The sequence below is a fragment of the Myxine glutinosa genome, chromosome 3, assembly GCF_964187855.1.
Source record: "Myxine glutinosa chromosome 3, kmMyxGlut1.1, whole genome shotgun sequence".
NCBI classification, from domain to species: Eukaryota; Metazoa; Chordata; class Myxini; order Myxiniformes; family Myxinidae; genus Myxine; species Myxine glutinosa.
This window is the reverse complement of record NC_136263.1, coordinates 183,910,641-183,924,831: the sequence shown is the minus strand read 5'-3', so window position 1 is coordinate 183,924,831 and position 14,191 is coordinate 183,910,641. Positions and strand designations below refer to the sequence as shown.

The 14,191-nt window shown below is 44.3% G+C and overlaps 1 protein-coding gene across 1 annotated transcript in view; it reads left to right on the top strand.

The window, feature by feature from the left end:
- Positions 1-13,701, top strand: part of COG7 (component of oligomeric golgi complex 7) — a 92,477-nt gene extending 78,776 nt beyond the window's left edge. The window contains exons 17-18 of the mRNA XM_068109726.2: positions 4,581-4,724; positions 11,095-13,701. Of these exons, the coding sequence (XP_067965827.2) occupies positions 4,581-4,724; positions 11,095-11,261 (311 nt within the window). The 3' untranslated portion in view covers positions 11,262-13,701. The remainder of the gene's footprint in view (positions 1-4,580; positions 4,725-11,094) is intronic.
- The last annotated feature ends 490 nt before the right edge of the window (positions 13,702-14,191 follow it).

Genomic DNA, 14,191 nt, shown 5'->3' with positions numbered 1-14,191 from the left:
GTATTCTGAGGAAGATGTTATGCGGACGATCTGGCTGTTGGTAGTGGGGGGTGCAGGAGGTACTGGGGAGCGGTAGAGCGCATTGTGGAAACAGATTGCAGAAGATGGAAGATGATTTGGTTCGGGCAACAGAGGAAGGAAATTTATATCGGGTTTGAGGGGAGGGAGATCAGACAAGAAAACTGATTTGAGTATCTGGGGGTAAACAGTGACTGGGGATGGTAAGTCAGAGGCAGAGCTGCAGAGGAGTATTCAGGTGGATGTGAATGTGTGGATTAGGGTGGAGGGATTGGTGACAGACAAAACTAGAACACCACTTGGTAGAACGCATACCTTCGCTAGGCTGAACAGTTTGCTTTGTATCCCACTGATAGGCCGGATCTGGATTCGGACCTAAACCAAAATCTAATCTGCTTGTTCTTGTCACCTAACCAACCCGTCCACCAAGTTTATTCATAACTCGTCCATAACCTTTTAAAATATCATGTTATATATGGCTTTTTGCCCGATCTCCCAATGGGTGAAGAATCGGTTAAAAATTAAATAATTCTCGTATCGGAATCCATATTCAGATCTTCACCAAAATCGAAAAGATTAGTCCTCGTCACAAACCCAACCTCTCCGCCAAGTTTCGTCCAAATCCGTCCATAACGTTTTCAGATATCCTGCTATATTTCAGTTGTGACCCTATCGCCCAAAGGTGAAGAATCACTTCAAAAATTCTACTAGCCGGATCCGAATCCGGATCTTCACCAAAATATAATCATTTCGTCCTTGTCACATATGCAACCCCTCTGCCAAATTTTGTCTGAATCTGTCCACAACTTCTTGAGATTTCTTGTTCACAAACAAACAAACAAACAAACAAACAGACAGAGAGACAGGGGGTGAAAACATAACCTCCATCCACCTTTGGTGACAGAGGAAAAATATCCAGGAAATAGAAAGGGACAGTTCTGGTGTTTTATAATGCCAGCCTACATTTATTGTCTGGAGAAAGTAGCACTGGCAGAAAGACAACAACAACAGAGGCTGCAGGCCTGCGAGAACAACTAGGTCAGGAGGATTGTGGGACTGAAGAGGGTGGATAGAAGGAAGAAGGATGAACTGAGGGAGGAGATTGGTGTGCAAATAAGCTTGATGGGGATATTTGTAAAAAGCCGGCCGAAGTAGCCTGATCACTTGTTGCGGATGGAGGAAGAGAGAATGGCAAAGAAAGCGGATAAGTTGCGGGAGTGAGGTTGGAAAGGGGTAGACCGTGGGTGAGATGGGAAGATTGCGTTTGGCCGGATATCAGTAAGGTGGGGGTGGTTGGAGAGTAGAAAGAGTTGGCTGAGTACAGAAGGAAGTGATGGTCTTTGTACCATTGGACCTCACTGCTTATGAAGGGAAGAGATGAAGAAGTAAAAATACATACAATTGGTTCACGAGTTATCAAACAGAGTGACCACTATATTCGTCATGGGTGTGTGTCTGTCTGTGTGTCTGTCTGTCCGCAGCATACCTACCCGATGATATTGTTGCGGTTTTGAGAGTGTAAATATAACATCATTAAAGGTTAAAGGTTTGCCCCCATAGTTAGTCCACAAGCAACACGTAGGCCCTTTAGAACATTAGTTATGTCATAGTATGTGTGAGGATAAGGCCATTTCCCTAGTATCATCTGCGTTGTGTAAAAGAAATAAGTATAGGCCCCGTTCATTTTGCCTCCACCCTCCAAATCTACCTCGTTGGGCAGCATCCATCCCGCACCCCATTTTGGCTACTGCACCTCGCATTAGGATGCTCACTAGTCGGGTGGCCAGGAGGTAGGCCTGAGAGAGGGTGGGGCCGGCGTTGAGGTCGGGGAGCGGCAGCGGGAGACGGTAAGAGCCACCAACCAATCAGGGCTCGGGTGACATGGCGTGATAGGGCGTGGTAAGGGCGTGCCTATATAAGCGCACACACAAAGCCCTGGAGAGGACTGACGCAACAGTGCTCGTATGAGGAGGACTGGCCAGGAGAACTTCGTTGAAAGAGAACTTGCAGAGGATACGCGCACTGTAAGAGGACTTGCCCGATTTGCGCTCTGTGAGAGGACTTCTGCGGGAGAGGCGCTTTGCCATCGAACTCTATTGGGAGCGCATATAGCGCCGGTTCTTCTATTACGTACATGGCCGTGACCGCAAGTATAACCGCCAAGCCCGGTTCATCTATTACGTACGCGACTGTGGTCGCAAGTAACCGCCCAGCCAGCCTTACCTTTCACCCCACATTTAACCCCGTAATTGTCCGATCCGCGCCAACGACCCGCGGGGAGCTTCTGCCGCCCTGACCATCTTCTTCGCGGTGCGAGTCGGGGACCGGAGCGGACTGCCTGGCCATCATCCCTGGACCATCAACCTGACCATCTACAATCCCCGTGTGAGTGAGTGTGAAACGGGCCCGTGTCCTGGGATAAGTTAAGACTGTAATAAGGCTGCATTGTGTGTTCTTCTTCACCTTCCTGTACAAATTGTAAATAAATCTGTTATTCCTTGTTTCTTCCTGATTCGACCGTATCAGTGATTTCCCCCATTGGGTAAGCGTGGAACGATCAGAACCGCTCGGATCGGGTTTAGTCCTTGCTAACGGCCCGGGTCATGGTTCGCTATCACTCGGCGTTTCCACCTATAACCGTGATTCGGGCGGGGTTTATTTCCTTGCTTCCTGGGCAGCGTTGGTACTTAGGTAATCGGAATTCGGCCTACTACCCTATTTAACACCGTCCGGAAGGAACGTCATAGCCCCGGATCCCGTCGGCTAGTAAAAGACAAGGGGACTAATCCAACCTTTGGTAAGGGGAAAGGCCGACGAGGAGATCCGCAACAATATCATCCGATCTTGATGAAACTTGGGTGGGAGGTTGATATCATGATCTAGTTGTGTCCTGCCTAGAGTGGGCGTATTGCGCCCATTGTGGGTGGAGCGATGCCCGAAAAGGATGTCTTTTTAGGGGGTAATCGAGTTCAAGCTACATCTTCTCCGAGGGAGTTGGTGGAATCTGACAGGGGTTTTGGTATTTGGTTAGGCCAATGTCATGTGTCTAGTCCCACGGAGCTCGATTTTTCATTTTCGCCCCAAGGTCAAGGTCACAAGGTCACTAAATTTAGAAAAGTCGATTTTTGATGGTTTTATTACATTGTTGGCTTCCTGATAGGATGAAATGTCGTACATGATCTTATATTATCACATACATCATGAAATACAAGTTTTCCAACAAATTTCAGAATCTTCGACCTTTGACCTTTGAAGGTCACAATGGTCAAAGTTTCAAAGTTGTCGGAATCGAACCAAATTTTCGGTATTGTGTAGCTAACTAACCTCATAACTGATAACATTTCCTCATAACCTCATAACATTTCTATCTCATTTCAAGGTCAGTAACCTTCGTTTTGACATTTCCAGGCCTGGCCTGTCCGGGCCTGTTTCGGTTATAGTCCGTCCTTTGTCATTGAATACCGCTCGCTCGTGAACCATTGTCGTCTCCTGACTTGTGTTTACTTTGTTTTTGTAATGGGTGATTTTTCTTCTTCAGGTTACTTTGTGTATTCGAGTGAGAAAAATGACAATCGGCTACACACCGAAAAATCTATGAGGACTGCCTCTCTGACTTCCCAGTGGTCGATGTATTACTCTTAGAACAATATAATATTGACTGTTTATTTGGTCCTGCTCAAATTTGATATCTATCAGAATGCATTGTGGTTTTATTATTATTTATTGTTGCATATAATTATCATTGAACTATTTATCATCATTTAACTATCATCATCATCCAACGTCACATGTGAATAACTTGGTGTTTTTCTTTTCGTGTCAATGTTCTGCTCTGTACTGATAATATCAAATGCAGAACACAGGAGCAGATACCGAAAAGTAAAATGCTCTTGTTCTTCCAATTGGATCAATGATTTCCATTCATTTTGTAGTTGCAAACAGTAACTCAAGTTTCAGTACCAATGCAATTTGCAAGTGATAATGCATGTAACCTAGGACTAGATATAGAAATAACTCTCATTTGCAAACGTGTTGCACTGTCCTGCCAACATCCAGTGAGGATAGGTTTGGACGTGCTTTACGATTTAATTGCTGCTGTTAAATATTTGCAGTGCTGTGTATATAATTTAGCAAATTTCATTTCTCTTCAAGAACAAGCAGAATGGGCACAATTACACGTAGTTGTGAAAGAGCGTTGCTATCACTTCGTTACAGTGGCGTAGTTCATATATTATGTGTGTGTGGGTTTATATATACATGGGTTTTTAAAGAAAGAAAGGTGCTTCCAACCAGAAAGTAAAATAAAAAAAACACTACAATGTACTCTGCAAATTTGAGCAAATCAGGGGGGGGGGGGGGGCGGAATATTCAGTAGAACAGCTCAGGTATGGATATGACGGAGATCATGAGGTGATAGTTTACTGTAATCTTGAATGACTTAAAAGGAATAGAATGACAGACTCGGGGAGACTGCTTTACAAATACGAGAGGATGTGAGATGAAAGAATGGAGGTGAGCATCCAGTTTTGTGACCCATTGCTGTTTGTGTTGCTAACGCGCAGGAGATGAACTGCCGGAGATGGACAGTGTAGCCGACCGTTGGCTTGGTGCGGTGGCCCGTGCTTCTTTGCAGTGCTACTGTGAGGCCATATTGCAAATTGGCCATCTGTCCCCACATGCAACACGCCAGCTCACGACTGATATTGGTGAGATATTACCTGCTGTGTTCTTGCTTTCTTGTATGCAAGCATGATTCTCCTACTATGGTGGCAACATCTTTACTAATTTACAGTTGAGCAAACCTTGGTTGGAGCCCATTAATATGAAGCTTCTCTATTAAATCACTCTTCTCAAATCTTCATTTTTCACAACTCGTCTTCATTTCACTCCCCTCCCCACCATTCCCTTACCGCTTCATCTATCTATAATTCCATTAATCTCTGTGTGTATGTGTGTATGTGTGTATGTGTGTTTGTATGTTTGTCTGTGACCGCTGTTTCTCGACAACCACGGGTCCGATATACTTTAAACTTGCCAGGTATATTGCTGGGGACCCGAGGATGTGCCTTTTCAAGGTTTGAAATTAATCGGACAAGTAGTTACCGAGCTATGTCCAAAAAACGATTCAACCAATCAGAGAGCAGCGAGCTATCACGTGTGCCGAACGTGGCGAACAGACTCTGCCTCGGACGGCACATTTGAGAGCGTATTCATTTATTTCACGTTGGCAAACTATGTTGGCGTTAAACTATGTTTTAAAACTAATTAAAACTAATTTGCGATTCTTTCGCTTTCCTGCCCGTTTGTGCACGCTATGGCGATTTCTTTACCAAACTCCGCAAGCCGTTCGCTTTGGACCAAACCATTTCATGTAAATAGAGGGGGGGGATTGTCACCGTACTCGCAAGCCGTTCGCTTTGGACCAAACCATTTCATGTAAATAGAGGGGGGGGATTGTCACCGTACTCGCAAGCCGTTCGCTTTGGACCAAACCATTTCATGTAAATAGAGGGGGGGGGGGATTGTCACCGTACTCGCAAGCCGTTCGCTTTGGACCAAACCATTTCATGTAAATAGAGGGGGGGGATTGTCACCGTACTCGCAAGCCGTTCGCTTTGGACCAAACCATTTCATGTAAATAGAGGGGGGGGATTGTCACCGTACTCGCAAGCCGTTCGCTTTGGACCAAACCATTTCATGTAAATAGAGGGGGGGGATATAATTTTAGATATATATATATACACAAAGAATTAAGTTAAGCACCCCTACACAACGAATTAAGGTAAGCACCCCCTAATATATATTCTTTGTGTATATGTATACATTGGCATATATTCTAAGGTATGTGAGATCAAATAATGATTGGTATGACATTAGCAATTATCCATTGATGAAATTGAGTGATCAAAGTGAAAAAAAGTGATTGGTTGAGTCAGTGATCCGATCACGTGGGTCCTACACACGTTATTGACGCAAAGATCGCTAGAGGTCTTCTCAGAACAATGACTGTACGTTAGAAAACATAAACGTCATCCACACTGTCCGTGATGGACCTATAGCTCCATACTTAAATTGAGGTGAAAATATGCCTAAAATTCCCAAAAAATTTCACCTTAAATTATTCAGAATAAAATATTGAAAACGGCATGATTGTTATGTTTTTATGTGACCATAATATCACTTCTCCAGAAAATATAGCAATATCATGGGTATATTACACTGTTTTGACGACAACAAACTTGTAATGTGCGAGGTTGTAAAAAAACGGGGGGGGTGCTTAACTTAATTCTTTGTGTATAGTACGGGCATGCCCTAGTACTCCAAATCTGCCAAACTTCTTGAACTTTTAAACTCAAATGTAATTTTTTAAAAATACTTGAATGAGTTGATATACCTGTAAAGTTGGTGACCCCCCCCATCTCCCCCTCCATTTTTGCCCTCTTCCCACTTTATCCTTCTTTCCTTTTTTCCTTCTCTATTCCTTTCCCCTCTCCTTTATCTTCTTTCCTGATCTCCCCTTCCCTCTTTTCCTTATCTTCCCCTTCCCTCCTTTCCTGATGTCCCCCTTCCATCCTTTCCCTATCGCCACTTTCCCTTACCTCCTTCCCTCTTTCCCTTCACTCCTTTCTCTATCTCTCTCCTTCCCTTCCTTCCATATCTCTCCCTTGCCTTCCCACAATATCTCTCCCTTCCCTTCCCTTCCCATGATATCTCTCCCTTCCCTTCCCTTCCCATGATATCTCTCCCTTCCCTTCCCATGATATCTCTCCCTTCCCTTCCCATGATATATCTCCATTCCCTCCATATATCTCCCTTTTCTTCCTTCGCTATCTCCCCTTTTCTCCTCCCCCTCCCTCTGTCCATCCTCTGCCCCCCCTCTCTCCGCAGTTAATAGTTCTCACATAATTATGGGCCAGTACTTATTCTCTAAGGCAAGAGGTTATCGCGTTCCTCCCACCACTCTTTCCTCATACCCCTTTCCCCCAACAAATCCCACATCATTCTGCTATCCAAAACCTTTCCAATTAGGTGTAGATCATGTTTATATGTCAAGTAGTCATTGTGTGATTGGCAAACAGATGGGCAGGCATGTTATATTTCAGCTACACACCGAAATATAGAAATATGATCATCCCTCACCCCCTCCACCCCTGGCATCACCCGTTCCTACGTACTCGTATGTTCTGTCAATAAGGTAGTGCTTATAACTTCTGGGACCGAAGGTAGACTGAGGTTATGTTTTAACCCCTGTCTCTTTGTTTGTGAACAGGATATCTCAAAAGGTTCTGGACGCATTTTTTTTTTTGTATACAAGATCGAGGCTCGTGACAGAGCTAACATTAAGCACACAAAAAGACAAACCGACACACAAAACACAAAATAAGGGGAGCGGTAGACAAGATGGGTAGAGAGGGGGAAGGACACAAACACAACATTTGAGAGCAGGGACATTGGTAGATCTGTGGGGGGAGAGGGCTTGGGGGGAGGTGGGAGAGGTATAAAACATATGGACACTGCAAGGACTTCCAGGAAAGAAATTGGAATTTCAAAAAAAGTGGATCTGGGGTGAATTAGCGGTGGTAGAAAAGATCAAGGTTTTGGATGGGGGAAGATGAGAGATGGTGGTGAACCGCTGTTTTAAAGACCTGGAGGGAGGGGAGGGATTGAAGGGAGTGGGGGAGTTTGTTCCAGAGGCGGGAGAAAAGGGGAATGAAAGAGTGAAGGTGAGCAGAGCGCCTAGATTTTGGGAGTTTAACCATAAGAGGGTTGCAGGCAGATCTTGTGCGACCTGAAGGAATATTGGGGGGACAGAGCCCAGAGAGAGCTGGGGGAGCAAGGCCGGAGAGGAGTCGGTAGAAGACAGAAAGACCACCAACCTGCCTGCGGTGAGTAAATGAAAGGCCCTCGGAGTTAGCTTCATCGCAGGAGATTCCAATGATTCTGAATTTGGACAAATGTTAGTGGAGAGGTTGGGTGCGTGACAAGAACGAAATGATTAGATTTTGGTGAAGATCTGGATCCTGTTACTGGAATTTTTAAAGTGATTCTTCACCATTGAGATAGGGCCAAAAACGATATATGGCATGATATGTCAAAAAGTTATGGACGGATTCAGACGAAACTTGGTGGAGAGTTTGACGTTGTGACAAGGACGAATGGATTCGATTTTGGTTCAGGTGCAGATCCAGGTCCAGTCTGTCAGTGGGATACAAAATGTAAACTGTTCAGCCTGACGGAGGTATGCGCTCTACCAAGTGCCCTTCTAGTTTTGTATGTGGATGTATGGTACAGTATTATTTAAAATATTAAAACTCTTAAGTTACCTTTTGTTAACCTTTCGATATATGCCGACCCTCTTAGTATATATTTTATTGTTTTCTTTCACCGAGTAGAATTTTTATTTTAAACTACTTGTCATTAAATACTTGTGATGAGTAGAAAAAAAAGATTGGAGTTGGTAATTTAGCATTTTTACTATGTAAATGTTAAAGGATGAAATATTTTTGAGATAATGCCAAATCTGTAATAGATTTTGCTGGACATGGCAGGCATGACTTTCACTGTAACATTACACAGGCAGAAAGCATAAGAACAAAATTAGCACATCTTCTTTTGGATGTGTCAGTGGGTGGAGGTGAGGAAGGGTGAGATGTCCACAAAGCACACTCAGTACATATGATTCATGCTGGAAGAACAGACCACGGATCGAGAAAATTCCACCATATTAGTGGAAGTAATAAGTACACGGTCCATTCCGATAGAGGACTTTGTCTCGATTAACAGATCCTAAGCTTTTCAGCCTTTGGCTTAGCGATCAGGGTGCCTGGTGTTGGCTTAGCAGTTAGGGTGCCGGCTTGGGATCCTCAGATCCTGGGTTCGAATCCCGGTCGATCGCTAAATTAACACCAGGGGGGTTTACTCAGTCTGTCATCCTTCCGAGGTCGGCAAATTGAGTACCAGCTTGCTGGGATGAATGATCCCGGTGTGTACCCCGGTTTAGAATAGGTACACCGTATCCCTGCGCATCGTAAGAGGCGACTAAGGGTTGGCATCCGGAAGGGCATCCGGCCATAAAAACATTGCCTCAAACAGGGAACCATGATTGTCATGGGGCCCGCAAGGCTAACCCCCGCTGTAGCGGGGGAAAAATGGCCTGAAAACGATCATTCATTCATTCATTCATTCAAGCTTTTCAGCCTTTATCGAAACCCTGGAAAAGGGTGAGGGAATCTGATTCCTCATTCGGAGCATCAGCTCTGAGTCTGGGAGGTCGGTGGTTCAAACCCCGGCTGAGTCGTAGCAAATAACGGTACGTGCTGCTTCCTTGCTTGAAGCCCGACATTTAATAAGGATAGAGCATAGGCAACCAACCATAGTTTGGTGACAATTGCAAGGTTTGTTGGATCATGGAGCACCTTTGAATGGCTTAATTGGCAGATATATTGGCGCTATATAAATGCTGTGGATTATTATCCCCAAGCTTTTTGAAGAAAATGGCTACGTCTGTCTGCTTGTCTCTGTCTATCTGTGTCCGTCCGTCACACTATCTCCTCCTAAACGGTTGGGCAGAAATTCACCAAACTTAGTAGTTATGATCACCACATGGCAAGAATGTGCAAGAGCAGTGTTATTTTGGCCATACCCTTGGGGCAGGGTCAAAAGGTCAAATACCGAAAAATGCAATTACGGGCACATGTTTAAACATTTTAAAATTAAACCTTGTATGTGCAATCAACATAAATAGGGCAAAATGGAGAAGATTGTCATGGGGCCCGTAAGGCTAACCCCCACTCTAGCAGGGAAAATGGCCTTAAAAATGCCGTTGCTGTTGTTGTTGTTGTTGTGGTATGTGCAATCAACATTGGGAGACAAATGAAATATGTAACGAATTTTTTGGGATTTGACCACCGGGTTCATGCCGCCGACTTGGGGGTCACAGGATTTGACCCCCAACTTATGGTCACAAGGAAAAGCATCCTTGACTCAAAACTTGATATTGGGTCATTCCTGGTGGAACTTTTTGCCATCTTTCAACTTTGCTTTCGGTGGGAAGCGTGGGGATTTGCGATGGCGTGCCATCGACTTCGCTCTGATTAATTATTAGTCCCCTACCGGTTTCATCAGAGGGGGCTATAGGTTTTCTCTCCGTCTGTCAGTCCGTCCATCTGTCCATCCCACCTGTGGCTTTCCAGACCTTTTTCCCATGCACTTTAACATATCCAACTGGAACTTGGTGCACGGCTTTATTACCTCTGCCACCAAAGGAGGATGGAGGTTGGTTACACTTTCACTCCTGTCTGTTTGTCTGTCCCTTTGTTTGTGAACAAAATATCTCAGAGTTGTGGACGGATGCGGAGGAAATTTGGCAGAGAAGTGGTGACAAGTGACATTTTGATGATGATGATGTGACATTTGTGACAATTTGGTGTATGTGACAAGGATGAGATGATGTAGATCTGGATTCGGATCTGGCTACAATAATTTTTAAAAGTGATTCTTCACCATTGGGCGATAGGGCCAAAAACGATACATAGCAGGATATGTCAAAAAGTTGTGGATGTATTTGGACGAAACTTGGTGGACAGGTTGGTTGTCTGACAAGGAAGAATCGATTCGATTTTGGTGAAGATCTGGATCCGGATCCAGCTAGTATAATTTTAAAGTGATTCTTCACCATTGAGTGATATGACCAACCAGGTGGAGGTATGCTCTCTGCAGATTGCCGTTCTAGTTATGATAAGTTACACAACAAGTTTGAGTTTCGGGGCGTTTCTCCAATTCTTCACGGAGTTGTACCCTTTTTGGACTTAGAAACATCACACATTAAACATGGGTCAGTTTTCCATACTTTTTTCCCTTAACCTCTAATATATTTAACTGAAACTTGGTACATGGTTTTATTATGACAAGTTACAGAAACTGCAACTTATGCTGTTGCTTTGCATACCTAAAAAAATTTGCCCGACTGTGTAGTGTATATGGCTCACAATTGCTGAGTGTTTGGAACAAGAACATTCATTGGGACCAGTAGGGGATATGTATGGCAAAGCAATTCTCCCTCTTGTTTATTTACAGAATATCTCATCAACGTTCTGGATGCAATCGGTCTCCAGCCTTCCAAAGCCCTACAGCATGCACTCGCTTTGCTCAAGGCAACACCCCAAGACTTTCGCTCGGTGGCCAGAGTTGCTCCACAGAGGCTGGTTTGTGGCTTGGCAGCCATACGAGGCCTGGAATACTAGAAGGGTCTCTTCATGTAATAAAAGCTGGCAAATATTCCAATCCAATTTTAATCACCTCTTGGCTGATTATTCTTGATTGCGTCATACAATGTTCACTTCTGGTACTTTTATTGACGTCAGTTTGGAACTCTTGATAAATCTTATGTTGGTTTGACACAATATTCGTCATTGGGATAAATTTGTACAAGATTGAATTCTAAAATGATACACTGTCTGTATAATAATTACACCGTGTAAACCACCTCTTCCTTTCGGTGATACTGCCTGAGATTTTATGATGCCTTTTGTATAATTGTAGTTATCACGATGGTTGTCCATTATTTGTCTGATTTTGTGCCTTTACTGATGGTCACTGGAGGCATTATGTGTTCGGGTTGTCCGTCCTTCCATCTGTCCAGCCGTGCTTCCGTGATAGGATTTCATTACCACGATAACTTAAGAATGGCTGAAGGAATCTCGGTCAAACTTGGGATGAGTATGTATAATGATGTAAAGATGAACTGATTAGATTATGGCAAAGGTTAGAGGTCACGGCAGGTAAAAATGTGATTCTTGGGAACAGCTGAAGGGATTTAAATCAAACTTGGTACTAGTATTATAAACTTCTGTCAGTGTGTCCATCCATGAGATTTTATTTGTTACTAAAAGGTCAAGTGTCAGAGGTCACATTAAAACTCCTGTTAAAGTGATACGATTGGCTATGGGATTTTAACTAAACTAAGTATATGTAAAATATGATACATATGTACAGATTAGATATTGAGGGCAAATGGTCTTGAGGTTTTAAGTCGGAGTTCGAGGAAGCAAAGACTTAATGTGGGCGGAGGTGTATTGGTGCATGTCGTGACGTCTAATTATGTCCATTTAGGTCATCGCGTCTCGATTCTCGAAGAGATGAACTCATAAAATGGGTTGTGATGTCCGGATGTCTGTCCGTCCGGTCTACCATCTATTTTGCTATTTTTGCTACTCCCTTATCGCCCGGCTGATTGTTCTGAAACTTGACAAATGAATACAAGGGAGTCGCCTGCACAATCGCTCAGGCTTCAATTTTTCAATTTTGGATCAAGGGGGCTGTTGGGCTCGGTTAAACTGCTGAGCCCGGTCCGTGATGGGGACTGGGGCTTGAGACACCCATGAACGAGGAATTCCCAGTACGCACGAGTCATCAGCTCGCATCAAGTCCCTGCCCTTTGTACACACTACCCGTCGCTACTATCAATTGGATGGTTTGGCGAGATCGTCGGATCAGCCCTGCATGGAGACAAGGGGTATTGAGGATGGCAAACGATGTGAATTCTGAAAACGGAACCTCTCGCTTCCGGAGTGAATGGGTGTGAGTAGTCATGCAAATACATGACACAACCTTCACCATAGACTTGACTTCAGATGAACACAGCCGTTGACCTTGGGGAAAGTGATGCCACTTCCTGGGGCCCTCAGGATCTGTTTTTATTTATTTTTAATACATGGGCTGAGGCTTGTAATAGAGCGCGCGCACACACGCGCACACACACACACACACACACACACACACACACACACACACACACACACACACACACACACACACACACACGAGACAAACATTTAACACAGACACTGAGCTTTGGGGAAGTACCGTCACTTCCTGGGACACCCTGGGTACCAGCGATGTCATAACAATGGCACCGCTTTTCTCACCATACTCAGCAGGGCATTTCCTCAAGAGGAATTTCTTTCTCCCCATGGATGCCAACCGATGGAGTTTGTCCGTGCTCTATCCTTGTCAAGCAAGGAAGCAGCACGTACCATTTTTAAAGTCTTTGGTATGACTTGAACTGGTCCAAACCAGATGGGTGTTTTTTAGGAGGCACAATCTCCTTACTGGAAGATCATTGGCTCCCAACTGGAGCTCATCTGCCCTTTTGCCAGGTGTTGTTTTTGGTCCTGGCAGGGAGTCAGTCACCCTCCCCATTAGCAAAGCCAGTGAGGGGTGTCGGTTTAGTCGCCGCCAACCCGACCATGCGGCAGGTAGCACTGGGTTACATGTTACCAGTGGCAGTCCCAAAAGACTGACCTGACCTAAATTATGGCAGGTTGTCTCAGGAATTAAGGAAAAATCTTCTCCTTACATTGGGATGCCAACCCAGGGGTGGATCCATGCTCGATCTCAATGAGATGGGAGTTGGGTGCACGATTACGGTCCAGAGAGTAAAAGTACCGGTCAACGGAGTTCCGCCACAACCGGTCATCAGCCTCGACTTGGCTCCGTCAGATTATCATCTCTTTCCCCAAACTTAAGGATCACCTTCATGGAGAATATTTTTCTACTGACGATGATTTCCAGGCAGCTGTCCAGATGGCATCACAAAAGTACTTGAACTTGGGTAGAAATGTGTGGGCCGCAGTCGTGATTACGTAAATATGCACCACAGTAGAATAAAGAATGATGCAAGTATCGGTCTTTGTTTCATTCAAATATCTTGGCCTGTTTTGGAGAAAAGGAATAGGAGGCATAACTTTTCAACATCTCTTTCAAAGGTAAAGGTGTGACAGGATGAATGATCTTTTCATCGCCTACCTGGCCTTTTAATCTCCTTTCTCTCAATGGTGAAGGATCTCTCAAAACCTATATTATCCAGATCTGGATCTTCACCAAAATCGAAGAATTTCATCCTCGTGACACATCCAACCTGTCAACCAAGTTTGTTTTCTGGAACTGGTCCACAACTTTTTGGGATAACCTGCTCACAGACAACAAACACAGACAGGAATGAAACCATAACCTCCATCGACTTTCAGTGGTGGAGGAACTATAACTCAATTTCACTTTTATAGTGTAGATACATGGATGGGTCAGATTTAATAACTACCCTAATGTGATTTGGGAATAAGTAATTGAGAAGCTTTTGCTATCCTGTAATTGCATTGTTTATGCCTCCGTCAAC